Source organism: Oenanthe melanoleuca, chromosome 14 (assembly GCF_029582105.1).
Source record: "Oenanthe melanoleuca isolate GR-GAL-2019-014 chromosome 14, OMel1.0, whole genome shotgun sequence".
Lineage (NCBI taxonomy): Eukaryota > Metazoa > Chordata > Aves > Passeriformes > Muscicapidae > Oenanthe > Oenanthe melanoleuca.
In genome coordinates, this window is record NC_079348.1 from 10084153 (window position 1) to 10112125 (window position 27973).

Genomic DNA, 27973 nt, shown 5'->3' on the forward strand with positions numbered 1-27973 from the left:
GTCTGTTGGTTGGCATTGCAACAACTTGTTCCTGTTAAGAAAGAATTATTTCTCCATTTCCAGCCCACTGAACTGTTCAGTGCCAGCAGGACCATCTCGTCTCCCTCACACACAGTGGTTACCATTAACCTGCAATATGAAGCCCCAAGTCTGTCATTGTGGCATAAGCCAGCAGTTGCTGTGTGGTTTTGTAGTTTCCACGAGAAAAATAAAAATAATTTTCAATGGGTACTACAAAGTAATGTTAAACAGAATACTTACTTTTATTAATACTTAAAAGAAGATGTGTAAAGACAACCAAAACACTGTATCAAAATATACAATCTGTACATTATAAACATACATCTTCCACTAACTCAGAGAACAGCAGTACACCAAACATGATTTTAGCAGTCCAGACAGCATCCTGTAACATTCAGCTGCCTGTGGAATATTTAGCACATTCTTAGACTCAGTCATAGTAAAGTGCAGCTGCAGAATATATCCCTGAAGGGGGCATTTGTCATCCAAAGCTTAGTTAGGAGAAGCCAAGACAAGGGCTCACCATGGATGTGCATGGCTGGAGTGCCACAGGCTGATGGGAATATCACATCAGATTTGGCTCAAACTACCTCCCATTCAAGCAGCTCAAAGAGAAGAGGATAAATAAGATTTTTTATCCATGACTCTGGCTTGGGAGAAGAACCATGCAGGTAGTTTAAAATACCACATTCTAATTACAATCATATTCTCTACAGAGTTTTTCCACCTTGCTCTCTGTTCCATCGCATGTAATGTCTGATTCCTTCCTTCCTTCCTTCCTTCCTTCCTTCCTTCCTTCCTTCCTTCCTTCCTTCCTTCCTTCCTTCCTTCCTTCCTTCCCTTGTTGGAAAGAAAATTAATGTTGTGGTTTTGAACTGTTTAAATCTGAGAATTTTTAAAGATCAAGAAACAGAATATTTGAGAGGTTAGTTGAGAGATTTTAGTTTGCACAGATCCTTGGGTCAGTATTGTCAGTGCTTCCTAGCAGAAGAGATTTCAAAGAGGCTGTTGACCTAACCCTGAGCTAACTGTGAAGTAAAGACTTCCCAATTTGTAGCATTTTGAGCATTCTGAGCTTTTTTCATCCCTTTTTGTTGTTCTGTCTCAGACTGTATTTGCATAGAAAGCCAGTGCTCCTGACCCAACAATTGCCTCTGCACAATTTTAAGTTCTCTTCATGTTCACAGAGCAGAAATAAAATAATAAAAGAGACAATGGGTTTGTTGTTGCAGTCAGCAGGATGAATATTTGGCCCACATATGACTGAGACCAGCAGCAGAGACATGATAGTGCTTTTGTCTGATTGCCTGGTTACTCATAACTCTGTACCAGAAGGCCACATAAACCACACACAGTAGTGATATCACTGTCAAGTATAAAATTGGTACCATAAACAAGCATAAACATGTATGCTGCCAGCTGCATTTAAGAAATTAAATACCAATCCAGGTATATGAATTTAAAGTTCTCATTTGAGACAAAGTAAAAACCTTCAAAGATTGTTTGAGGATTTGTATGTAATAAACTAGTTATTTTCATCTATTTGGATTTTTTCAATAATGTTAGAAAAACCCTTCATAGTTTTTAATTTTCAATTCCTTACTTGCCATTACTTCTTTTTTTTTTTTTCCAATCTTTTTGAAGGATTCTGTAACAAACCATAGAAGATATGTTTCTACCCCTTAAGGCAGCACTGATTATCAGTGAAGAAAAGAGCAACTTCTGGATTCTTGTGGATAATCTTATAATATCAGAACATTTTCTAGGGCTGATGATTCTTTTTTATGCTACTCACCCAAGTGCTTCCAATTAGTCCATACAGACAGGTGAAACCTGTCACTTTGAGCTTTGAAAGTCCACAATCATCAGACCAAATTTGATGGCAGTTACCACTGGCACCATGAAACAAACAATCAAGTTTGATCTGTCAGTGCTTCAGATGTTGCAGGTTGAGCAGCTTTCAGTTTGCTCTTCAATGACTCGATGATAGAATTTTATATTCACAATATCTGGTGGTTCCTGGTCTCCTTTAATGGTGGTTACAGTATCCAGATGCTCTTTTCATCTCTGAAACTTGATGTTACTTAATTCTTTTACCACTTAAGTAGAAATACAGTTGGGTCTTTAAATAGCATTTTAAAACTATCATTCACCCAATTTAAGTATTGCTTAGAAACTTAAATGTGACTCTTTTTTGTATCAAACATGAAAACACCAATTCATAAAGCAGCAAGAAGACAGGAAAGCAGAAAGGACACCATCCCCTCTTCTTTATGACACCTGTGAAATAATGGAAACAGAACATTAGATGTACATCCATCAGATTACCCACCATTAAGTTTACCAAAATCATAGATTTGAAAAGCTCTGTAAACAGACAACAGTGACTGGTGGATGGTGAATGTTTCAGAGCTGGAAGACAGGATCCAGACTTCCTGCTGCTATTTATCCTCAGAGCTAATGCAGGTTTCCTCACAGTGTGTTCGTATCCCTAGTGTCTTGTAGGACTGTGCAACAGGACAAAGATTTAGTTGACTGTAGGCAAGTAAGGAGAACCACAATTTTCAGTGCTGCTGTATAAAGCCAGTCTGTGAAGCTGCTGTGGCACCTGAACCTTCCACTACCTGTAGCCAGGTCAGTACCATACAAATAGCCCAGTCCGCATCTGGTGATTACTGCACTGAGAGCAGGAGTCATGCAAAAGCTGGAGCACTTTTGATATCTGGCTTGACTCTGGCATCTTATTCTTCACTGGGATCAGTTAACTGATGCAATATGCATGATTGTTTTTTTAAACAAGAGGAAGTACATGGCAGAAAACTGGGAACAGAAATCCTTCACAAATGCCCCCAACTTCCCATGCTGGCTGCAGCTCCTTCAGCACAGGACCATCAAGGCAGTCAGATCCTGGTAATCATTGACAAACATTAAATTCATCACAATGCAAATACTTCAAGGATCCTTGAAACTGTGCAGGCAGGATCAATGAAGTGAAAGTGGCTGTCAGTGGCTGAACCACACAATGACACTGAGAACAAGGAAAGTAGGAGGGAGTGTTTTGTTCTGAGTACAGTATGGGTACAGCTGCATAGTCAGACAAGCAGCTGTTGAGGATTTGTATTCAACAAAGGAAAAGTGAAAGGACCTAGTAAAAATTAACACAAAACAACCTCTGAGGAGTACAGAACTCATCCATTAAACATGAGAAGTACACAGAAAAGAGAAGGTAAGCAGGGCAGCTGCCAGTCACTGAACTGGGCTGGACTGGGAGTTCTAGAAGTCCATTTTTCTTAATAAATCACTGTCAGTCTGCTAGTGCAGGTGCCAGGGAGGTGAGGGATGCAAGGTGAGTGCAGGGAAAGGGGGCCTGATGTGACATTGTTCTGTGCCACTCTAGGGCACCATCTCCAATCTTGCCCATGGACCCATGGATGCTGTTACTGTGGCTGCTGCCAGTGAGCCTGGAATCAACAGCTCCCACAGAAACAAACCTCGTCTCAATGAGCCAAGGCTTGTTACCTTTATGGAATCCTCTGAATCTACACACTGATCCTGGAGTCCAGCTGCTGAAGGTGCTCAAGAACTCCATAGGGAATGGTGGGATTCCACATCCTGTAAGGGCAAATTCAGAAAGGGAAGAGATTTTAAGAAATGTCATTTATTTCATCTTCTTTTGGTGTGTTTGATATGTTTGTGGCTTTTTTTGTTTGTTATTGCTGTTGTTTTCTTACTTTTTTTTTTTAAGTTTTCTTTCCCTTTGACTATCATACTATAAAAGTATATAAGCTATGGAGCAAAGGAAAATGCATTTTGATTTAGAAAAGAACAGTTCAGTACTCCATAATCTTGTTGACTCTCGTTACAGGACACAACTGCACTCCTGTCTCTGCAACTGTTTTCTAACCTTCCATCAAATTCCCTTCCTCTGAATGTGTATTGGTACCTTCAGTCTATTTAAACTCTAATGATGGCTGCACATTGTTTATCCCTCAAAAATAAGTGGTGCAGCACAGAGTAGGTTTGATTCTCTGGGAGGGTAGAAGATTAACAAAGGGAGGCTCAGTGGAAACTGTTTCAGGCAAAACAAGCTGGATTGCCTGGGACCTCTGGGAACTAGTGCAGCAGAAAACAGAGCCAACATCTTTTAACATCTCTGCTTTTGTATTTTGGTGATGTCTTCTTTTGTGCCTCTTATAAATCTGACAAATACAGAAGGCAGCTTTAGCATGATCGCTAACCCAGTTTTACAGGATGAAGGTGCAGCAAAGAGCCTGTCAAGAGACTTACAACAAGTTCTTTATATGGGGACATTTTTGTAGGCTGTCAGTCAGCTGCTGGGCTCCAACACCAGTTATTTTGTTATATTGAACACTAAGGAATAAAAACAACTTTGTTAATCCAAATCAAATAGTGTAATCAAACATTTCTTTCAAAGTAAAAAATAATATATAGGTTAATCTGCAGATGGGATAAGAAAGAAAAAGGAAAAAAACCAAAATATATTGTAGATTTAAAAAACCTGTAATAATATACTCAGAAGGTCAGTTAATTCATCTGAGGGATTCCTTTTTCCATGTTTCTGAGGTTATCCTCTGAGTTCCCCCATAAGCTTATTCTCCAACCTTAACACCAGTATTTTTGGGTTTATGATGAACTGTTCCTTCATCCTTTCTAATCACTGACTATCTGGACTCTGCAGAAGCACATTTTCCCAGTGAAATTTCCCCAAAATCATCTTCCTCAGTTTCTGTCTCCACTAAAACCAAACATGGAACGTTTGTATTTTCAGTCTCCAAGGAAGTAAGCTTTCCTGGGCCATCTCAGGTGATTTCATACTCACTCTATCACTCTTAAAGATGTCATTGCAGGAAGAACCTTTGCCAGATTTTCTGCTCCAAAATCACAGATGTTGTTATTGTACAAGCTGCAGAAAACCAAACCAGAATAGTCACAATTGAATAACAGATAATGTACATAGATATTAGATCAGAGTTTTCAAACATGGTTAGTATATCTTAACTTTCATTTTATCCTTATTGCAAAGTTTAAAATACACATTCAAATTCATATTTCCTGTATCAAGTAAGGCAAATGGCCACATCCTTCTTCACCTAGCACAGGTACAGCAAAAATAGGTCTAGATTCTATTATTCTTTTATTCTATGGATAATAAGAACATTTCTATCTACACAGATCAAATTAAAAATCTGCCCGAAAAATGAAGCTCAAATATTTGGAGTACAGCATTCAAAAGATTTCCACACCACCAAACTATTCCAGAATTGAAGGCCAGGGTTTCTTGCATTCCCTGCTTTACTCAGTCCTGTGCCAGATATCCCAGTGCAGTGGGATGGACCCTTGTTCCTATATCAGCAAACAGACAGCTTTGGGTTTGCAGCAGATGGTGGCCCTGGGTGCACATCTGTGCAGGGCATGATTAATAAGTGGGTATTATGAACTGGATTTAAACATCAGTCTAGCCCTTCCTATATTCCTGGATATCCCTCTGTATAGCTGTCATACTTCTTTCTGAAGACTTTATGCAAGAATGAAGTCAAAAGCTTATTTGCTGCACAGTGTTAACTCTTTGTTCCCTATTCAGTAGTTTTTGACAGAGACAGCAAAGTATGTTTTCAAAACAACTTAACAGGATACAACTACTTACCTTAGTGTTTTTAAGGAAGACAAGGAAGGGAGAGCTGTAGCAAGGTTCTCCGCACCCAGATCTGTTATTTTATTCTGTGATAAACTACAGTAAGTGAGATCACTTTGTTAGTTGAGCACATTTATTCTAATTTATTACAATAGGGGGAAATTAATTTCAATTTTAAAAAAATACAATTTTGACAGTCTGTTTAGACCAAATGCAGAGAAAAAGACAATATAGAGCCCTTGAAGGGAAGTCAGGAAGGATTAATCTATCTGTCTAATGAATGTACCCATTAAGTATCTCCATAGACTCATTAGTCTTCCATGCCCATAGGATACCTTTGCCCATAATTGTTAACACACATTTCCTTAACCCTCTAGGTTTAATCTATTTCTTCTCAAAATTTCCCTGAGCTGTTAACCTTGCACTTACTTTAATGTTTCCAGTGATGTCAGGGTTGGAAAGACTTCAGATAGACTCTTTGCTCCTTCATCTCCTATGCCATTTTCACTCAGAGCATCAAGGCTGTGTGATGACAAAGAGAGAATTAACTTCCCTTTTAATCTAAATTTTTGTGGTTTATTCACCTCAGAGACCACTCTATCTATCTTGAAAAGCTTCTTCTCTGCAGCAGCCTTAATCAGCATGAAGCATCACACAAATTACAGCCTCTCTAATAAGCAGCTTTCTGCTGCCCAAATTTACAGCCTAAGAATTTTTTTTTACTAGTTGAATGTCTTGACCCATTTCCTTTGATATGCAAGATTATTAAAATGGTTATGAAATAGCTGTGTTCCAGCTAAGCTGAAATGAGATTTCCTGTGCACACAAAAATACAGAACTGACAAAATCCAGCACTCTGTAAATCCTTACCTAAACTGCTCCTTCTCCAGAGAGGGAGTATTAAAAATGAAGTTTTCCTCATATCTAGTCACAATTTCAGATACTGGATCCCCATCTAATCTGACAGATAATGCTGGAATATACTGGATATATTTTAAAGCTTTACTGTTTTCCTGAAATCTCATTAAAAGACCAGCTACAATACAGACAAATGGCCAATGGGCTACATAAGGCCAAAGGCTCTCTCAAAACCCAGTAACCTTCCCACAGGTGCCATGGCACAGCACTGACTGCTGCTGGTACACTTGTTTCTACTGTAAAGCTTAAAACTAAAAGAGGGTTGGTTTGTCATGGATGTTCTGAAGCTCCAGTGAAGACAGAAGTCACTGCAGGCAGTTAATCAGTGGTGGGGCAGGAGGGAAAGGAACCTTTATCCACCCAGGAACACCCCAGGAAGGGACTGAGGGTTCTGAACAAAGCAGCACCAGGTGTTTCGAGGGAGAGGGAGTATCACCTTCTAGGCTGCTGTTACAGTTTGGGAATGTTTCTGCTGCTCAGTTTGGTTATCAAACAAGGAATCTTGTTGGCAAATAAAATGGTTCTTGTGTACAAGAGCTCCTCCATCATCAAGGGCTGCTGAGGGTAAACGTTAGCAAAGTCAGTCTTTAGTAGAACTCACTCTAAATGCTGAAGTGATGGAAATGCTGCAAGAATTTTCACAAGTTTTAGCAATCCTTGAAGGCCACATGCTGGACCCAGCCTGGAAAAAACCACAGACATGCAGCAGGTTTTTTACATGCTCACAAGCAGCAAAACTTATGAATTTTTAAATTATTTCCCCAATGCAAGGTAGTTTACACTCCTCAGAAGCAGCCATTCCCTACCATCTGCACCAAGGAATTCTGCTGTGAAGCCTCCAGATGAGGCCCAACAAGGCTAAGGTCAGGGAGGACAGGGCTTGCACAGTGGCATTGGGTCAGGCATTTGCCATTTGTTCGTTCCTCTTTGCAAGACTCATCTCATTTGTTTTAGATTCTTATATTTCTGTTCTCTTTTTCAGATTTTTCACTGTAAGTATAATCTTAAAATGCAATATATATCTCAGTATAACAAAATTATTTCCCCTCCCAACTAATAGTTCAGTCTGACTTAAGATCAACATTTTATTTCAGCTAAGGCATAAACTGCACTTTGATATTCATTCTCTAAGCATTTGTCTCTCAGATACTATTTGGAGTTTCTTTGGTATCAGAACAAGTCCAACTAGTTAAAAGGATTTGAATTGTAAACAAAATTTAAATAAAGGGAAATAGGAAGAGAAAAGGAGAAGAGAAGATAAAATCAGCATTAAATCAGAAATGAGGCCAAGCACAGCTGTCCCAGGTTGGGTTAGATCTGCAGAGCAGGAAACAGGTGAACACCTGATAAGAATTCTCCATTGCACTTCTGCAGTTTCTGCCCAAACTAATTCACATGCTATGGCAGAATGTTTTGAGCAATAGAATAGCCTTGGAGGCTGCTTACAGTTTGGGGAAAAAAAAAGAAGCATTACTAAAACCTCACTTTTAAAGTAGTGTTACCAAGTCAACCCTCTATCTTCCAGGAAAAGGGTGCTAAATAATTTATTGGGGAGGCATTTTCTGATGTAATCCTCTTGTGGCCTTAGCCCTGATAGGGTAGAAAATTATAGCAAAAGATTCAGATAGAAAAATTCAGCTTTTTTGGGGAGGAAATATTTTCCAGGTAGTTGGATCACAGTAAAATTATTTTATGCCCTGTGGCACAAGATGAATACCTTGTGGTCAGGAGGTAACTTGTACTAAAACCAAACAAAATTGGTAAAGCCATGTTGATCTGTATTGCTGCAGGTGCCAGAAATTATGCTTTTTGAGTTTTGGCCATACGTTAATAAATCTAGTTCAGAGAAAAGCAAGATAGCAATTAATGGGGTTTACTTAATGCTTTAAGCTGACTATACATCAGTGCAGGGGCTGCAGCCAACACCCATGACTGCTCCTACTCAAACATGACAATCTCAGTCAGTAGAAGTTCAGCACTTACGCAAATTCGAGTTTTCTGAGGTTCCTGATGGCTGGAATTTCATAGCTGGTGCAACCAGATGCTTCTTGCACACTAAATAAATCACAGTAGAACCAGACTACGATAAACATTTTATCACCCAAAACAGTGCTTTAAAAATAATTTGTTAGCAAACCTTTACAGAAAATAAACCAGAAACTTCAGTGTAACTTCTGCTCCAACCTTTCTTCAACTGAGTAATTTCAATCCAATAATTGCCTTTCATAGTGTACCTGTTTGCTCTTTTCCCAATAAAACTTAAAAACACATTTTTCTAAATCAACTATTTTCTATCAAACATTAAATTATTTTGTTTATATTTTAATCAAAATACTCCACCCATGTTAAAATAGAAGTCATCATTACAAAAAACAACAAAAAACCAAAACTTTATTTTTGCATGGTTTTGATTGCAACCAATCCCCCAGCTACATCAGCAGCAGGGATGGAGCACAGGGTTTCTAGACCATGTAACACAAGTTTTTACCTCCTGGGCTAAAGGACTGACTCAGGCCATTTGGGACCAGTGCAAAACAGGCTTTCATTTATGCCCAGGTTCTACAGGGAGAAGGAATCAGCCCAAGTTATGTAACTGAAAGCAATTGGAAGATGGCATACTCAGAGGTTAAAGAGAATGACAGCTGGCTCTTTCATTGCAGTTGTGATGACTGCTCTGCATGGTGCTGTCATTGTTGCTCCCTGCCATGACAGCCACCTCACACTGGGGTAGGAGAACCCCCTGAGATGACCCAGGAGCTTGCACTGCCTTATGTACTTCTCCAGTGGACAAGCAGACAATTCCATTGTCCAGCACTGGTGGTGAAACCCTGTTTTCATAAATTCCTCGTGTAAGAGGAGTTTTGATCATAAATGATCCTACCAATTCCTCATCTTCTCCTGCATCTCTACAAGGTTGGAGAGGTCACTGATGTCCTTAATTGTCTTTGCCTTAAAGGGATCAAGAACAAATTTCTCTGTGGATGCTTTCAGCAGTTCGTAGTCTTTTGTCTGTTCTAAAGATTTCCAGAGCCCGACTGTGTCACTGAGGGAGGCCCTGTGAAGTGACAAAACATGCAAAAGCACCAGGTGTGATTGCTGTTGTTGCATGAAAGTGTCATCTACATACAGTGCTATGGATGATGCTATGGGGTACAGAGAGTGACCAACCTGAATGATATCACATTCTTTAGGCTGACCAAGGCTTGCAGCCCTTGTATGTCAATACTGCTGTTTCGTAAATCCAAGGAAAACTCTTTTCTTGACCTTTTCAAAATAGAGTGCAGTACGTGGACATCAGGTGGTGTGAGAACTATGCCCAGAAAAGACAAGTCTGACTCGAGTCTTAAGGCCACATGCTGAAGAAGATAATTGTTCTGTGTTTCATAAACACAATGTAAAAGCTCCAGCAATCTCTCTGGACAGAGAGTATTAATCTGCAGCCTTCTAATATATTTCAAGAGTGTCTTCTGTTTCTTGGTTGATTGTTTTTCATCCTCATTTGAAAGAGACCAGAAGTAGGGGTCACCCTGGAGAAACACCAAACCAGCTAAAAATCGAGGCATTAAATCTAACCAGTTATAAGGTTTTTTCTTCTTGGATAGAAAAGACAGGTACTTTGTTAGATTTCTATCCTTGAGCTCTTCTGCTAAAAATAGGTGAAGCGCACACAAGAAATTCTGAATGACAAAATCAGAGAATGTGCTCCCAAATTCCTCTTCTTCACTATCTGAATGTCTGGGGAATGCAAATGGCAGGAAAAACCCATACTTCAGAGCAAACTCTTTAACCTCCTCAGAAGGGAAATGATCACTTTTCATGGCACTTTGGTGCTTTTCTCCAAGACACCATGCTACACGGGCTAGGGTAGCAAGACTCTCTTGATTTTTTGTGGTTGTAACATCTGTTTGCATAAACATTATCTTCTGGTGAAAAAATTTCAGGAAGACTTCAGTAAGAGTTGAAGGAAGACTTTTCTCTCCCATTTCGAGCACTGTCTCACAGAGAAAACAAACAAATCTGCACATAACAGGGCTGTAACAATGACTGAACAAGTACTCACACTCTTTGATTAATTTCAGTGCACTATCACAGTAGGATGATTCTTCAAAGTATTTGGTTATGTACAATTCTCTCTGCTGAGGGGAAAATCCTACAATTTCAATAGCCTTATCCACTTTGGACATGTACTGGTACAGTTTGTCTTTTGGTCTTGCTGTGAATAATAAAGTACAGCCATTGAGTATCTTTTTTTGGATGAGTCCTGAAAGCATCTCCTTTATACTGCATGAATCCTTTTCAGGCTGGCTGGCTGAGCAACGAGGAAAATTCTCGTGATCATGCAATCCTTTAAAACCATCAAAAATCAGAAGGACTTTATCAGGATTTTGTAATATATACTCAAAAATCTCTTTGCTTCCCTCTTGAGGTTTTACAAAAAAATCAAGCAGCAGTTCCTTCAGGCTGTATTGCTTCTCAGGCAAGCTTATTTGTTTGCAGTCAAACCAAAATACGAATTCAAACTGAGAAAACTCTCCATTGGACCAGTCCTGGCAGATCTTCTGAATGAGAATGCTTTTGCCCATTCCTGCTTTTCCCAGAACCACAATCACTTTAGTCTCCAAGTCTTTACGCTGTGGGATTTGAAATATTTGGCTTCTATCAATGGCTAGCTTTTCTTTCTCTTGCAGGCTGCAGGTTACCAGCTCCTTTTCCATTGCTTTTGCACTATTCTTTCCAGTCTTGGTTTCACTTTGACTTTGAACAAGTGTTCCATCAATGAACAGGTGATCCAGATTTACTTCCTGCTCCATGGTCACAGATTTGCATGTGTCTCGGAAATAATCCTTAAGTGATGAACAGAAAGTTTCCACTTGCCCTAGAGAAATAAAGAGTACACACAAACTGAAGGGACCAGTCCATAAACTACATAATTTTTTCATGGTGGTTTAAGTGGCTGATTGCAATATGGTGAAAGCACAGGCATTCCCATAAAGGCCATAGGGCTGGATTTACCCCATGCAACTGCAGCTGAGAAGTGCAGGCACAACAGACACTTTCAGATCTATGAACTGAATAATTGTGGAGTTGTCTGTACAGATGATAAAACTACCTAAGTACACTGAGCTGCTAAGTAGGTACTACAGCTAGATATCTAAAGGAAGTCAAGTCTAACATCTTGAAACCAGGAATTGTGCTCAGACCCTCAGAAAAGCTTGACAAATTGTTGAATGATTCCTACAAGGAGCTTTTCTCTATGGAAAGAAACACAGGGTGTTTTTAAAAAAAATACTGGAAGGTTTACATTCAAGAGTTCTAAACTCACCTGGTTTTTTTAAAAGTTCTTCAGAAGGAATTATAGAATCTTGAACTTCTTGAAATTTTTCTAAATCTGGAGAAAAAAACCCAATATATTTGATAAAGATACCTAGATAATCACGGATTCAGCTTTATTAATTTTAAGTTTAATGCAAACTTCCAAGCTCATTGTAGCATATATTCAGAGTAAGATATATTTTGTTAATTTTACAAGGAAAATGAATAAAATTCGCCCACAAGTAGAATTCTGCTGATGTGCCCTGTTGGAAGCAGAATGGCATCAAACAAGACCATGGCTGTTCTGACATTTGTGGGAAGCAGATGTACCACTACCAGGTGACATCCACTGTTCTTTTCAAATGTGTTTTGCACAATCATGTGTTTTGTTTCATGTTCATACATAGTACCTTTTTTGTCTTCAAAAGCAATAGCTTCCTTTTGTTATTCTACACCTTGTAACCAAGCACTAAGGATGAAAGTCAGAGAAGTGATTCTTGGTAACAGTATTTACCTATCACTCTTCTTGACAAAGTCCTGTTCCTGTCCAATTTTCTTTCTTTTCACCTGTTTGCTTTCAAACTACTGCAGACTTTTGCAGTTGGGTCAGGTGAACAGTGTCTCCTTCACACAAATAAACTGGGAATTTTTCAGAGAGAACACATTTTCTACAGACTGGTAATTGCAAAGTATCAGTTTTGACAAAACTTTTGGTAGGAAGAGCTTTTCAGATGCAAGACAGAATTTAAATTGACAGAGGCTGTAACAAACTCAAACTCAGAGTCTCATAACCACACACATTAGAGATGTGCAAAAAATTATCCAAACCGAAACTGATTAATCTCCCTAAATATGTACAGATGTGTTTCATACCATTATATCATCTTTATCATCTCAATGTAGAGTGTGGTCTAAAAGAAATACAAATTTTAGAGTTTCAGACCTCTGGAAATTAATTCATATCCTGCATGCCAGCAACCTTCAGAATGGTTTGAGTTCAGAATTGCTTCTAAAAGGGAAGCATTACAGGCTTCCAGTAAGAAAGATATTAAATAAAGGTTTTGATTTATTGTTTACTTAATTAACTAAGAAAACAGAGAAAACAATCCTTAATGAAACATTTAGATGGGAAACTGGTCAAAGCAGGCAGGAGTGAGGAACTTTTAAAAAAGGAAAATAAACTGGCTTGGCATTTTACATGCTAATTTGTCTGCTGCTGCACCTGGAATTCCGGGGCTTGTGGCATACGGATATTGTGCTGCAGTAAATCAGTTGGAATTATTAGCATTGTTTATTCACATAAACAGTAAATACAATTTACAAAGACTTCCCCACACCTAGGGATATCTGCCTCTTAATCTCTACATTATACTTTTGCTTTTGGGGCAGTGGAAGCCACCAGAGGGCAACAAACTCCTGCACTGGGCAAAGGAACCAGAAATGGCACTGATTTCATACTCTGGGTTGCAACAGCTCTCTGAGGGCTGGAAGAAATGTCTCAGGAAAGTTTGTCACCTTAAGTGGGACTGTAAATCCTGACCAAGGCTCTGATTTCATTACAATCCTTTCTGTGCATTACATTTCCATATTGCTCAGTTAAAAAAAAGTCATCATCATGTTGGTTTTGGGGCTTCCACAGGAGCTGGCTGCAGTCTGGCTGCCAGCACTGAGCAGATGCTCAAGATGCTCAGGCCATACCAGCATCAGATCATCTCCCACTTTCTGAGGGTGCTCCAGCACCCTGGGCTTTGTATTGCTTTCACTAAACCTGACTTATTCTGGAAACTGGATGTCACAGCCAACACAGAGGATTGGCTGCTGAACCTGAAGCTCTACAACTCTTATCTGTACATTTTTGATCAGACTAAGCAGCCAGTGATCTATACAAAGAAGGAAATACCATCCATTTTTGGTTTTTTAAGGTCCATATGAGTAAAGCCTGGCAGGGAGAATTGGCTTTGAGTAGAAGCAATATGGTTTCTCTCCCAGTTAAAAGTACTGTACATATATAAAGCCCAATTTTCTACTTACCACATAAATTAACTGGAAAACTTGGAGATATGAATGTTTCCATGGAAGATGTCAGCACTGGTAAGAAACAAAGAATAGTTTTCAGCCTATCATAGCTATCAGTAACTGAATTTAATCAATGCTGCTGTTGGAAGCATTGATTTTTTAGCACTTTATGCCTCTTTATGGGGATAAAAGGCTATTGCTCTTACCTGGATACATTATAACATCAGATGTGCCATTTTCAAGAACAAAGTTAAATATCTGCTGAGGAGGACCTGCCAAGCCTGGATTCTCTTGGTACCCTTTCACACTGACTGGTAGGCACTCTGAGGTCAAAGGTTCTGACAATCCTGAAAAGAGTGCAGAATAATTGCTCCTCTATTTTTTATAGGGTTCTGCTTTCTAAAGCTTTGTGAGAGAGAAAGAGCTTTCTCACAGCTACTTATCCTTTCTGGCAGCTTTTAGACAAATCTTTCCTGTGGAGAATTCACAGCATCACATGAGATCCATTAAAAAAGAACTCTTACAAGGTACAATGAGCATGAAATACAAGGGATTACCCAGGTTTTAGCAGCCACTATTTTCAACAGTCTAAAGAGAAATTCTATTACCATACGGAAAAGTGCTTAAGGCAAAGTCTGTAAATGTATAGTCAGAGATCAAGAGAAAAGAAAATGTGTAAATAGTATGTATCTGCTTAAATTTACCTTCCTTGCACTACATCCTTCCCACATAACTGCACATCAAGCAGGTTGAACAAGCATCCTCCCTCTCAACCCACACTGGGAAAGTTTTTTGATTATTCAGTGCTTGCAATTTAATCAGCCATAGCTCTGAGTTTCTGTAGGTGGGGCAGAATTTCTTCTTCTCCTTTATGCTGCTTCAGCTCACATGAGGTACTTCAAGACTTTCAACTTACACACTGTTTTTTGTTCCTTTCCAGCACAGTCTTAACAGTGAAAGGTGTTGAACTGGGCCTTTGCCATTAACACTTCTCAGTGTACCATGAGCACCCTCTGCTACCCAGCAAGGCCCAGGCCAGGTGCCTAGAGAGCCCATCAGTGGGATTACTGGTCAGTTTTCATGAGCAAAATCACAGCCTAGATTTTGCTTTACTGTTGCAAATGTAATTATCCCTCAGTCCTTTACAAACCTCTGGGTGCAAAAGAAATTGGAAGTAAATTAAAGTTTAATAACAAAAATTTTGTGACTTCCTATTCTTAAAACACATAAGTAATTGCCTAGATTAGCATATAGTAAATAACTGTTCTCTTAAAACTGCACCAATTAAATGAAAGGTTCATTCTACTCAATTAGGAGCAATGCCCTTTTAATTTATTTCCCTTGAATATTTTTCATTATTTTAGTGAGTGCCACAATTTTAAGGGCTTGACTGAGACAGATGCTGTACCTGCATTTTCCTGCCATTGCTCATGGTCAATGACAAGGTTTATAAGAGAGCTTTCCCCATATGTAAAGCCTATGTACAGGTGCACACCCACAGCTGTACTCTACGTACCAGGAATTAGGAGGCTTCTTTCCAGCCCATGGGAAGCAGGAACAGAAAAGGACATGTGCTGGTTAGTTAGGGAGGTGCAGCTCACTGGGTGGCTGTTGAGATGCATAGGAAAGAAACTGCCATTCCCTGCAGGTGCTGCAGGGTCTTCCACTTTAAAATAAAATGGCAAAACAAAAGGATAAAGTTATCTCATTGGCAGAAGTTATAGAAGCCAAAGAAGAAGTCTCAGTAGATAGGCTAAACCACTTGATTCTGATCAGTTGTGTTTTGATTTTCCAAAAGCAGGAACAACACACAACAGCTTTCTGAAAACTATTTAGCTCTCAAAATCTAAAATGTATTCATTAAATTCTATAGTAGTATTAAATTCACTTTTCCTTCTCAGTAGCTCTCTTTCATTTTTTTTTCTTCATCTTTCCTGGCCTGCCTTATTTTCAGATGTATCTAGATGTAAATGACCCTAGACATGGATCACTGACAGATAAGACATAACAATGTCTTACATTGGCTGTACCGATTTTCCAAGCACATTTTGTTGTCTCAATATTGCACAAGAACAAAGAGGCCTACAAGCAATAAACTGGGGACCTTGACTCCCTACTTAGACACTACAGTGCTTATAAGGACAAATAATGTGTGTTGTGTGTCTCTCAAAGAACAGTCACAAACACCAGAGCTTTTAAAGATGCATCACCTCCACAACACATTTTTGTCCTCCAAGAATAGAACAAATGAGGAGAGAGGCCTGTGCATGGTATAATCTCATCTGCTTATCAAAAGATTCCTACAAATCAAGTAAGACACACTTGCTTATTTGAATTAGTCTGTTAGTTTCATTGGTTTTACAACACTCCTATTCTCAGAGTTGATTTTGCATTTTCCTTTCCTCTCCTGTCTAGCTGCAACAAGTAAGTATATAGTTCATCACTTTCTGTGGTCTGATGTTTTTATCAGGAGTGGTTTGGGCCACTATTTCATTCAGTTCCTTTGCAAGAATCTCATCCTTGGCTTACTACTTTGAACTTTAGTACACATTATTCTCTTTGCTGTAGGTAGTCTTGCACTTCTGAAGAGCTGATACATGTGCCTTTGCAGAATCATACTGTGACACCCGTGACAGGTTAAATAAACTGATTTTGTCAAGTAACTCATCTTTTGTCAATTAGATTTTTCTACACAGTACTTATGCATATTTTTTTCCTACAGTATATGTTTTTTACACAGTACTTATGCACATATCTTATGTATATGTTCCCTCTTCAGCCCCTCCATTGTGTCAAGGACAGTAGAGAAACTGATAATATTCTGAAGACTTCCAGGAAAAGGATAGGTGCAACTTCACAAAGCACCTCTTAGCTCTGTGATGATTCTTTCATCTGGAATGCAGGTTCTGTAGGGTGAGGAATTTGGAACTGATGTGCCATTTCCTTATGGAAAACTATTATTGTTAGTGTGGCATAACATAGGCTTTTAAAAGTGCCAAATCTATAAAGGAACTTAAGCAAATAGAAAGTAATCCACCTTTAATGGGTACTAACTGCCAGGAACTTCACCTGAGTCTAAATAACTGCAATCAGCAGGTACCAGTTCAACAGAAACACTGACAACCTTCCCAGAGCTAGCAAACATGCTTTTCACAGCTAATTCTACTCAGTTCTCCCTCCCCACTCCCTCAGAACCCCACTGTAAAACTAGAACACTGTAAAACTAGCTTGGGTCACAGTCATGGTGCACATGTATGTTCTCTCTGACTTTCATGCAGTCTGTGCCAGTCCCTTACCTAAACTGTGCTGAGGTGCAGTCCCAGATCCCAGCACTCTGGATGGATCTCTAGATTACACACTGCTTTGGCTGCCCTCCCTAACGTGTACATGGCCCCTGGGGCTTGGTACAGTCAGAGTCCTTTAGGAGGCTTGTGAGGTGTGGTGACATACAATGAGTCAGACGTCCAGTTGAAACACAATACAAAATAGTCAAAACTGGTGGCTCTCACCTGGATTTTGGAAGAGTATTTTGCTGGCTCAGCTCTGCCTGACATATCCTTTTAGGCTACAATTGGGTAAGAACATTAGCACCAGTTTACACCTAGGGGACAAGTTCCAGCCTGCCTGCTGGCCCCAGGTGTTCTCTTGTCTAATGATGTGCAAAACCTAGAAATTTCCCTTTCTCCAATTCTTTCTTCAGTGTAAAGAACTTTATAGCATGGACTGGGCCAAGAAATCAACTCTTCACAGTAATTATTTTTACTAGGATGTTTCACTGGACTTTCAGAAGATGTTACACTTGGAAGAAAGAGGATCAAACCCATGCGGAGATATGACCTGATGGGTAATATGACTCAGGTCATAGCTCTGCATTTCCTTGCTTTGATCCTTTTGTTCCAAGTGAGACATCTTCCAAAAATCCAGTGAAAAAAAAAAGGTGTACATGATAAAATTTACAGAATTTGGCACTGATTAAGGTGTCCATTATTTTCCTTTCTTCTCTCATGTGGATTTAGAAAAGGTCAACTGTGCCTCTGCTGATGTTAAGCAAGTAATTTTCCTATCACCTGGCAGGAACATGTGCTTTTGAAGCATAAGGATCCAACTGTTCTTAGACTACCATGTAGCTGATCCCAAGTTTCACAATTTAGTAGCTGCAGATAAGGATGTGTATTTGTTCTACCATAAATTAGTCAGAGGAATCTAAAAGTGAGATTTTTGCAGAAGCATGAAAATGCATGATGATCAAAATGACCAAATCTGTAAGGGCAAACTTTTCTGGAAGGTAGAGTTACAATATGTAACAGAGGATGATATTTTGGAATATTTAGACAATATAAGTTCAATAACCTTTTCCTATTCAGCCAGTGACTCACCAATTTTCTTATATTTGGGTTCTGAAGCATCACAGTAACTCTCTGCTGCAGACCCTAGGAAAGCTGAAAGAAAGCAAAGTTATAGTAAGGAGAAAATTTTTGGTAAATTGAAATTTACCCCATAAAACTTATTTTAACTTTTTAAAGTAGAAGGGGGTGTTAACAGTTTCAATTCAGCTATTTCAGAACAGTTCCGTTGTATAAAAATGAATGTGAAAAGCCTCATGTTATTTCACTCTGACTGTGAAGTTTTAATTAGACTGCAAATTTTTGTGCCAAAGATTATGCTGTTGTTCTTACTATTGAAGAGGTACTTGTTCAGCCAATGCTTACTAAGCTATAGAGACACTGAAAACAAAGTCAGCACTGCCATGAGGATGACAAAAATGCAAAGAAATATAACATGTTTAATGCTGTGTTACAGGACAACAAATTCTGCAAACTGTAAATTGTACGCTTGGAAGAGCTGCTTTCAGTTCCGCCCATGAGCACATCTAGTGTCAGTGAAGAACTGCCTGACAAGTGTATTGGGGCTGTGCTAAAGCCAAGGGGTTGTAATGAAAGTTTAGAACTCAGGCACAAAGCTTTTCACTGTTTTACACTTACTTCGTTTAAGACATGTCTGCATCTTTATGTCAGGAAATTTCTCAGTGTTTTCAGCAGCAATGTCATCCAAAATAAGGTTCCCTGCTAAAAACATGAAATATGGTCCAATGTCAAACTTTTTTCTCCTAAAAAAATTACTGAGAGGAGTAAAAGCAAGAGAAACACACCAACAGAGAGCAAAGATGAAATATGCTCCAAATAAAAGATAAAAACCAAGTCATGCAATAAAAGATGTATCTAGATTCAGATGATTTAGAAAGCCCACAGAGCTCTGAATGAAGACTTCGTCACCCTGTGTTAATTTCTCAACTGCAATCTATTAATCTACTGGCAGTGGCTAATAAAACATAAGTATTTCTCAATGCTCTAATGATGAGCAAAGGATACAACATTGCTGCTGTGTCACAGTGTGATCTCAGTACCACTCAATTTATGTACTAAAGGGATTAGATCCTTTTAGAGACAGAATAAAGGGTTCTAAAAAGATTTTATACTCTGTGTTACAAGAATTGTGAAGTTATCTGTGAAGTTATCCACACCATACTTTCACAGGAAAATACTTAAGCACTACTATTGTATCCTGTTTTTTTTTTTTTTTTTTTAAAACCAATGCAAAACCCCCGAATTCTAAACACACCAGAGAGGAGCATAAATCATTTGAAAAGCCATGTGAGCTTCCTGCAGCCAAAATTATTCTAGGGAAGGACTGACCTTTGGTAAATAAGTCCAAATTATTTTGCTCAAACATAAAACAGGATATATGGATATTCTGTGAACCTTCTGTGAATCTTCTGTGAACCTTCTTGTTCTATGGATTTCTCAACAGCCACCTACTGATATATCTGTTCTGGAGTAGTAAATAGCTGTATTTGTGCTGCTACCAAAACAATGATTTGGTACCACAAGCCAAGCAATGTCCCAGTCAAGGATGGATGCAAGAATGATTTACTTTATATATATATATATATATATATATATATATATATATATATATATATGCATTTAGCATTGCTGCACTAATCAGTGTGAGAAGCAAAGCTTGACACACTTCCTCAGAGAGCTCTGTGCATCCGGGACAGAAATTAGTGTGTGTGAACTGTATTTATACACATGCAAAGTGCTCTGGGGACTTATGTGTATCATCTCTGCTGTGCCCAGAGTAAGTGTGATACTACTGGAGACTATTCATGAACAGTGAAGCTGTGCATATTCTATGGCTATGGTGACATGATCAGCAGTTTGGGCAGAGACAAAACTGCCGTCTTTGAGAAAGGCCTGCAAAAATGCATATAATCCTCAAGTTTTCAAGAAAATCTCGAGACACTGTACCCAGGGGGAAAGAAGAAGACACAAGAGGTATAGAAACTTTACTAGTGTTCAAACTGGGGGCATGAAGCACATGTTAGAGAGAACACTGTCATGGAGAAAGTTAAGTCTTTGCTATATCAATCTTACCAAAAATGTCTTCGACCTGCTTCTCCTGCTGATCCTTGAGCACATATTCTACTAATTCAGCTAGCAAAAAAGGGAAAAAAAAAAAAAAGAAAAAAAATAAAAAAAAAAAAAGAGGAACACAATAATGACAGAGTAAATGTTACAGCAAAACTCTTGTAAGCTTATCCTCATTAACAGAACTCTGCAGTGTAAGTAAAATGGAAGAGTTAAATTAAGTTTTTCTTGTAACTTGTTCAGGAAATAAAGATCACAAGAAAAGAGAAGTTGAGAAAGGAAGTATTAAGCAGAAGGAGACATTAATAACAACCACCAGCTACTGTTATTCAGTTTTCCCACATTGCACAGGTTCAGGTATTCTAAATTAATCTACCACACATGAGGGAAAGGCTACTTGAGTAAATGCCATGGCTTTAGATTGAGAACAGAATTTATAATAAATAGCTATAGCAAATGATTGTAAAATAATTATTTAAAAAACAAAAACTGCTTTCATACCTATTTTAGCATAAGCATCCGTGGTGTTGGAACAGGGGTAGAACCCATCTCCATTTTCATATGGGAAATCCACATTATTTACCTGTTCATAGTTGCTGGCATCAAATTCAAGATCTAGAGTTAATAAGGAATATACATTGGCTCAATGAATGCCATAACCAAGCAGTAAAAAAGCTAGATAGCAGGACATGCAGAACAGGCAGTTTTGTTACTTCAGCAGAAGGCTTTGGCTTTTCATTGTGTGTTGGCTAAGAAGGAACAGAACAGGACTCTCAGTAATTCACAGTCACCTGGCAATCAGCACTTTTCTTTTGCTGAACTCTGAGACCTCATCTCTCCTAGCAAATAAAATACTTCCTGAATCCATTCTATGACAATGAAGCCCAGACTCATACAGCCTATTAAACTTTTTTATCCTTCAGGATATGGTGGTATCACCCAGATGCTCTGTTCAGAGCAATACTGCGTCCATGCTAATCCCTGAATTGTGCTGCAAATTGCCTGTGAAATCGCCAGTTGGCCAAGGCTAAAACCTTGCTGGGGACCATGCTAACATCTTCCCAGCAGAAAAGCCCAGCTTCCAGTAACTGGTGCCATGTCCTGATAATGTTAGATTTACTCACATCATCTCAGACATTGCTAAGACTCAAAAGTATGCCAATCAGTGAAACTTCTGTGATAGCACACGACACTGCTTAACTCCTAATTCATCTTACTTTCAGTCATTGAGCAAGTGAGGTCATGGGTAAAAAACACTCCTGCAGCTGTTTTTAACAGTCAGAAGTTGAGAAGGAAAAGCCCAGCCTAGGAAAATGATCAATCACAAAGATGATTCCAGATTTTGGTGTTCAGTTCTCCACTAATTTGCCGATGTGCCTGCTGGCATTTTCCACTCATTAAAGCCACAATGCTTCAATTTGGTAACATTTCCCACCTGTTTGGCACAGAGCTGTGAGACTTCCTATCTAGCATACACCAGCTCTTCTCCTCTCATTGTTATTCTCAATCCATGGTTTAGCTCATTTGTTTAAAATAAGCTCAACTAATGCTCCATAGCACAGATACACTTTCATACTTTTATAACAGAACACTCAGAGAAGGGAGAGCAGAACAGTCCACAACTTCCACACAAAGTCAGGAGGACGAAGTTTGAGATCCAGGGCAACCTCCTGATCTGATTACCTGTAAGAACTGATGTGCAAGAAATTATCAACTTTATATTCTTGCCCTTCTGCTTTCTCATTTGTAATAGAATTATAAAATCGCTGTGTCCCAAAAAGCTGGAAAATGGCATCTGGTAATGCAAATCCATTGTTTTGGTGCCTTAGGATCTCAGAAGGCAATGTAATGCTGTTTGCTTGTGGACTGTCTTCATCACAAACTCATCTAAAAGTCTCTGCTTTGCAAAACTTCTGGCTTCAAGCCACGGAGGTGTTGGCAATTACACTTGGCCAGCTTATGACAGGAACATTTGCAAATAAACTACTTACAGGAATGATATCCAAATGAAAGACACTGTCATGCTCTGATGAGTGACAGTACAGTGTGCTTTGTTAGACTCACTGAGCAGGATGCTATAAATACCTACAATTTAAAAACATGACAGTTCCTGGAAGCAGTCACTCTATCTACAGACACAGACAAACTTACCACATCCTAATATCAAGTGCTTGTAGACATTAACTCAGCCACCATGATAAACTGCCATGAGGTGGCTTTGTAGCTGAGAGGAGATAGCAACAAGTTACAGCATGAGGAATAAACTAGTCAAGTATTTTTTTAGTGTTTTACTAACCTGTAGAGAAGTCACCTTCTTCATCTCCAGATGATTTAGGATCAAAGAAAGTACACAGATGCAATGGATCAATATCACTGTGCAGTAAATCAAGGTAGCCGTTTTCAGGCACGAATACTGAATCCATGGTTTGTCTCTTTGTCTGAAATCAAATTACACAGCAGTCAGCTATGACACAGCCACAGCTTTTGTTAGTCGAATCCACAAGTCCAGCACTGTGACTTTCTGTTGGCAAGACACAGATCTTGAGGCTGGAGAGCTGGAATTTCTTACCAAGTCCTGCATTGAATTATATAATTACTTAGAGATCCAGAGGCAGCCTGCAGTGAGACTCACCTTTCTTTTACTCCAGTGAGAGGAGTAGGATACTCCTGGACCACCTGGACCAAAAGTGGCAAGTATTGAGTAAGTGGCAACCCCAGTATCTTATCAGGATATAAATGATGCACAAATCCAGCAGGTACCAGGGAAATTAGAAGACTGCAGTGAATATGATGGGAGAATCAGAAGCAACACTTCTTCATAAAGTTTATCGGTTCCTCTACATCATTGTAAATTCCCTTCTATTTCCTTCCAGTTACTGCAGCAGACACTAGAATCAGTTCAAACATTCCTCCTGGATATTCCACAGGTATAGAATAACACTGTGTGTTACTTATTCATCAACTTTATCACATTATTTTAAACCCAAATATTTGCTTTTCATTGTTTATAGATCACTGGTGTAAATGCCACCTGAGCTGGTGATCCAAATGACTTACTTCAGCATCATACTGAGATACCAGGACAAAAGGAGCAACCAGCAAAATTTTCAGACTCTATCCTGTTAAAATAGGTGTCCACACTCCACAACCATGGAAAGTTTCAGCTTGGCATCAAGCACTATATTTTGCAATGAAGAATATCTAATAAACAGCTCCCAAGTACTCTGACCTTAGCAGAAGGCCACTGATGTCCCTGTTTGCACCTCTCTGTTCCTGAGGTGTGCAAACATGGAACAACTGCTGCCCCATGAAACCTACCTGCAACATGGAAAAAGAGAAATACAGCTAACACTGCAGCTGTGATGAAAGAAGGCAGAGCAGACCCCATCACACACTACCACGTGCTGCCTTGTTATAAACTCATATTCATTCCTCTTACCCCTCAAGAGGGTTGTGCCTCTGAACAGCTTGGAAATGGATATTTCTGCATTTTTAGCAGAAAATGCCAAAATCTAGAGCCAGAAGTTTGAAAAGTAGGTGAACATGGTGTGGCTCCATGAGTAGAAATAGCCTGCATTAAGATAGTTCTCCTTTTTCATATTTTATAGCCTTGCTACATTACCAAGATTACAAAAATTTGATATTATTGCCTGGCAGTTATAAATGGAAAGCAGAAGTTGAGAAACCTGCCTGAAAACCAAGAATGATGTTATAAACACACCAGATTAAATTTTTAGTTCGTTACAACACTTTGTTTTGCCTCTTCCATTTTTTGAATTAACAGAAAATCTAAATAGGGCCTTTCAGAAGACCAAGCTGCCAGACTGTCTGAATAAAGCTGTTGAAAAATTACTTCTGAGTCAATATAATTCTGGGATTAGAGTCAAAGAAATTGGGCAGAAGGCTTAAGGGGAATGCAAGGCAGACAAATCAATCACTCCAAGATCAGTGATTGCAAACTGCTTGACTACAGCATAAAGAAAAGGGCATGTGCTAGGGAAAGAGACTGAGTAGGCCTACTTAATCTTCATGGAAATACTAAGCTTTAATTAATTTATAGTCATAAGAGCTTTTCTATCTTTAAACTTTTCTTTCAATAGAATTTCACTGTGGATAAAAACATAAGTAATGCAAAAAGTTTGAAGCTACAATGGGCAAGTAGTCAGGAAGCAACCAAGGGAAAGTCTTGGAAGTGCCAAGTCTGGCTACAGAGCTTAAAATTAGAATGCAAAAGATGGTATAGCTCAGGTGCACAGGAGTGAAACATACTCTTCTACCTTAACAAGATGAAGATAGCCACTCTGTCAAAAATGAAAAATTTGGTTGCTTGCCTTTTTTTGCTTCACTAGTCTGAATGGCCCTCAGCTTACTCTGGTATTTTTTTCTTCATTGTTTTGTTTTTGACACAAGTCCTTATATAGCTGTCTCTCTATTGATTACACTGGATTTAGGATCCTGGGATTTCTTTCTAACCTGAAACAAAAATAAATTTAATCGCAGCTGTATTTTGCTGCATTAAAAACATGGTCCCACCATGGAAAATATATTGTGAATAAAGAAGCAGGTTTTTGAAAGATGGAAATTTCTCCAAGTAGAGGAGTCATAGCAAGGAAAATTACACATCAGGGACAGCAAGTGTTTTGCTGTATATTGTAATTGAAGCACACAGAATGAAACCAGACCTTTACTAAGCTTGTTTACAGCAGCAACTCCTTTCCCAGAGCTTCCCCTTTTTCTGTCCCAGCATCCCAGCAGTCTGGTCTGAGGTGAAGGGTGAATAAGCTCTGTACTTCTCAGCATTTCTTTGTTGTTTCACACACTATTTTAACTTAGTTTACTGATATTACGTTCCCTTTGGGGTCTCATGGGACTCGATGCTGCCAAAATGGGTACTTGGCAGAGTTTCATGCCAGAGAAATAACAAGTTTTGCAATGATTTCTGTGTTAGGGCTGTGAAGGTCACTGCCAGCTCTCAGCAGGAGCAAGGACCTGCAGGACAGGAGCCCCCAGGGCCACCTGCGAGGCTTCCACGCACAAAGGGCACGTGCTGGGCGGAGGCAAGACAGGACGCACTTCCAAATGTATTTCCATGCCATTCAGAGAGCTCAATCCTTTGTGGTTTGGACACTGCTTAAGACAAATATTGTTCTCTAAATCCTTAAATAACACCTCCTTTCCCCAGCAGCCAATACGTTCCAGCAGCACAGCCTGTGCACCCAGCACCCTGTGTGCCCTTGTGCCACCTCTGCCCTCTGCAGTGACTCTGGGCACATCTGGTACTGCAGGTCTCTACTCTACATTTGGTTCAACTCTGCATCCTGCATACATGGCATGACAATGTGGTTCACTTCCAAGACTCACAGTGCTTTTTTTCCAGTGCTCTTTTAGAGTTCAAGTGATACATGAATTAAAAATGCTGGGAAAATAGAGAAAGAAACAGCGACCACCATTGTACAAGGACAAAGAAGGAGTAGATGTTCACTTAAATCACATAAAGACCTAGATGGGGCATTTTAGATTTCTAAAGGTAATGGAGATCATTTTGATTTATCATTTTTCCCAAACAATTTATATTATATATAAATTGACCTTTATATTTTAAAGGATCAACATGTTAGAGGTTCCAAGCAATGGGGTCTGCTGCTAATTGAAATCAAATATTATCTAAGAGAACAAAGATTGTAAAGGCCAAAATGTAACATTTACTTCAATAATAATGTAAAGGAGAGAAGATTTGAGAGCTGTTAGGGGATTTCCTTCCCAAACCTCTGTTGACATATGAACTAACAGGCAATAAATCTCCCACAGGAATATAGAGGTTAAGAAAATGAAAATTTGTAAAGTCATTTTAGGAACAGAGGAAATTCCCCTCCAATTTAACTTTTGGACCAGTTTAGGAAGCTGAGGAGAATTCAAAGAAAAGAGTACTAGTGACACGCAAATCATATACTTTTTAACCAGAGGATGACATAACATACAAGTCTTTCACAACATTCAAGTCCTAGAATACAGAAAAATTGAAGAGTGGGATTGCTGTGAAGACAAGAAGTTGAAAAATGAAATACAAAGATTGCTGAACAAATGCTGTTTTCCTGCAACATCCCAGACCTATTAAGTGCTACACGAGTCTAAGTGAAACAATCTGACAAAAAGGAGGTTATATCAAGCTGTATATAAGGACTCCAGTGAAACATCAGTACTTTGATTTAAACCACTTTGATTGAAAAGTTCAATATTGCTACAATGGTCTACAATTTTATAGGCTTGTTTTCTTTCATCAACTTTAGAAGGTTTTCTCTCATTTTCTGTCCCCCCCAAAGGTTATGTCGATGTGCACAAGGCACTCCCCCAAAGGCAGACCTGTTTCCTGGCTTTTGCTGCAGGCAATGATTCGGGACAAGCTTCTCTGGGAGGTGGGCAACCCAGCAGTGAGGAAGGATGAAATTCCCTCCACCTTCCAATCACTTACCTTCTTTTCCTCTTCCCAAATAAATTACTAACAATTCCTCTGCTCCATAGGTACCACATAGATTTTTTTTCCTTTCAGAAATGCTCTGATTATTTGAAAAATGCAAGTAATGGAGCTCAATTTATATTTAGCTTTGAATGTTTAGTTTCTATTACAGATCTGTGAAAAACTTATACACTGAAAATACTTTTTGTATTATATTACCTAGCTCTAGAAGAGACACTACTTTTGCTGAGAGTCTTTATCTTTCTGATGCAACGATGTTACTTTCCACAGAATTTATAGTCTAAAATGAAAGAAAAACAGACGGAGCTGAAAAAGAAACTGATCTATATCCTGACATGTTATTCTTTGTCTCAGTTAGAGATGAGTTTAAAGGAGTTTAAAAGAACATAAATATCAGGTAAAAGGAGATTTTGCCTTTCAATGAGCTTAGCTTAGAACCAACAATGTTACTTGACTGGTCCTGGAGATAGACAAGCCCAGGCAGAGCTGTAACAAGTGCCCTGCAGGTGTCTGAGTTGTGATTTAGAGCAGAATTTGCCTTTTATGTCCAGTATCACCTCCTGTGTCACAGCTCTGCCCAGCTGTGTGCCCAGGTCTCCCACCCCAGCTGTGAGATAAAGTAAAGCATCACAGCAGACAGTTGTCTACATTTTAGCTCAATGGCTTTCTCCAAGACAGAATTTCAGCCCACCTCATGGGAAAGTAAAGCTCTAGGTTGTTTTGCTAGAGTTGTGAAAAAATGGAAATAAGCCAGTTTAAGTGATTTTCAGTTCCACTTTCCATAGGAACAACATTTATACAAAAAAAGAATATTCTTAACAAAGTCTGAAATAAACTACAGCAACCCTTTGAGCAAGTAGCAGGGCAAACCACAAAACAAAATCACAAAGAATTCTTTAACATTTCGCCCACATTCAGACATCATCCTACTAATATTTGAAGCAACACAAGTCCAGATACTGACACACTGCAATTACAAATATGTACAAAAAGCAAGATAGGATGAATTTGCCATGAAAAAAAGCATGTATTCAAGGTTTGAGGAAAAACTGACCTTAAGAAACTGGACAGTTCCTTCTCTTTCACTCTGGATTCAGTAACAAAAAATGAGAAGAACTGCCAGCCCTGCCCAGGGCTAACAGAAAG

The 27973-nt window shown here is 39.0% G+C and overlaps 1 protein-coding gene across 2 annotated transcripts; it reads right to left on the bottom strand.

Moving 5' to 3' along the window:
• Positions 1–239: 239 nt before the first annotated feature.
• On the bottom strand, positions 240–27960 carry CIITA (class II major histocompatibility complex transactivator). Of its 2 annotated transcripts, XM_056503646.1 has the most exons (20): positions 27882–27960; positions 22649–22790; positions 20854–20967; positions 20359–20418; positions 18904–18987; positions 18298–18360; positions 15438–15587; positions 14128–14268; positions 13937–13993; positions 11916–11981; positions 9761–11468; positions 9474–9647; positions 8576–8647; positions 7194–7274; positions 6104–6196; positions 5687–5770; positions 4862–4945; positions 4309–4392; positions 3541–3633; positions 240–2301 (listed from the first exon to the last, which is right to left on the bottom strand). In XM_056503646.1, the coding sequence occupies exons 2-19, from the start codon at positions 22773–22775 to the stop codon at positions 3561–3563; spliced, it is 3315 nt and encodes a 1104-aa protein (XP_056359621.1). In that variant the 5' UTR covers positions 22776–22790; positions 27882–27960; the 3' UTR covers positions 240–2301; positions 3541–3560. The 2 variants fall into 2 exon arrangements, 1 of the variants encoding a protein (XP_056359621.1); XR_008841630.1 differs by lacking the exons at positions 240–2301; positions 3541–3633; positions 4309–4392 and having other exon boundaries at positions 4932–4945; positions 5687–5760.
• Positions 27961–27973: the final 13 nt, after the last annotated feature.

Coding starts and splice junctions, on each gene's coding strand:
- CIITA (XM_056503646.1), bottom strand. CDS start 22,775: ATGGATTCAGTATTCGTGCCTGAAAACGGCTACCTTGATTTACTGCAC. Junction 18,361..18,903: donor GCAGACATGTCTTAAACGAA/GTAAGTGTAAAA, acceptor GCTTTCTTTCAG/CTTTCCTAGGGTCTGCAGCA. Junction 13,994..14,127: donor TGATGTTATAATGTATCCAG/GTAAGAGCAATA, acceptor GTTTCTTACCAG/TGCTGACATCTTCCATGGAA.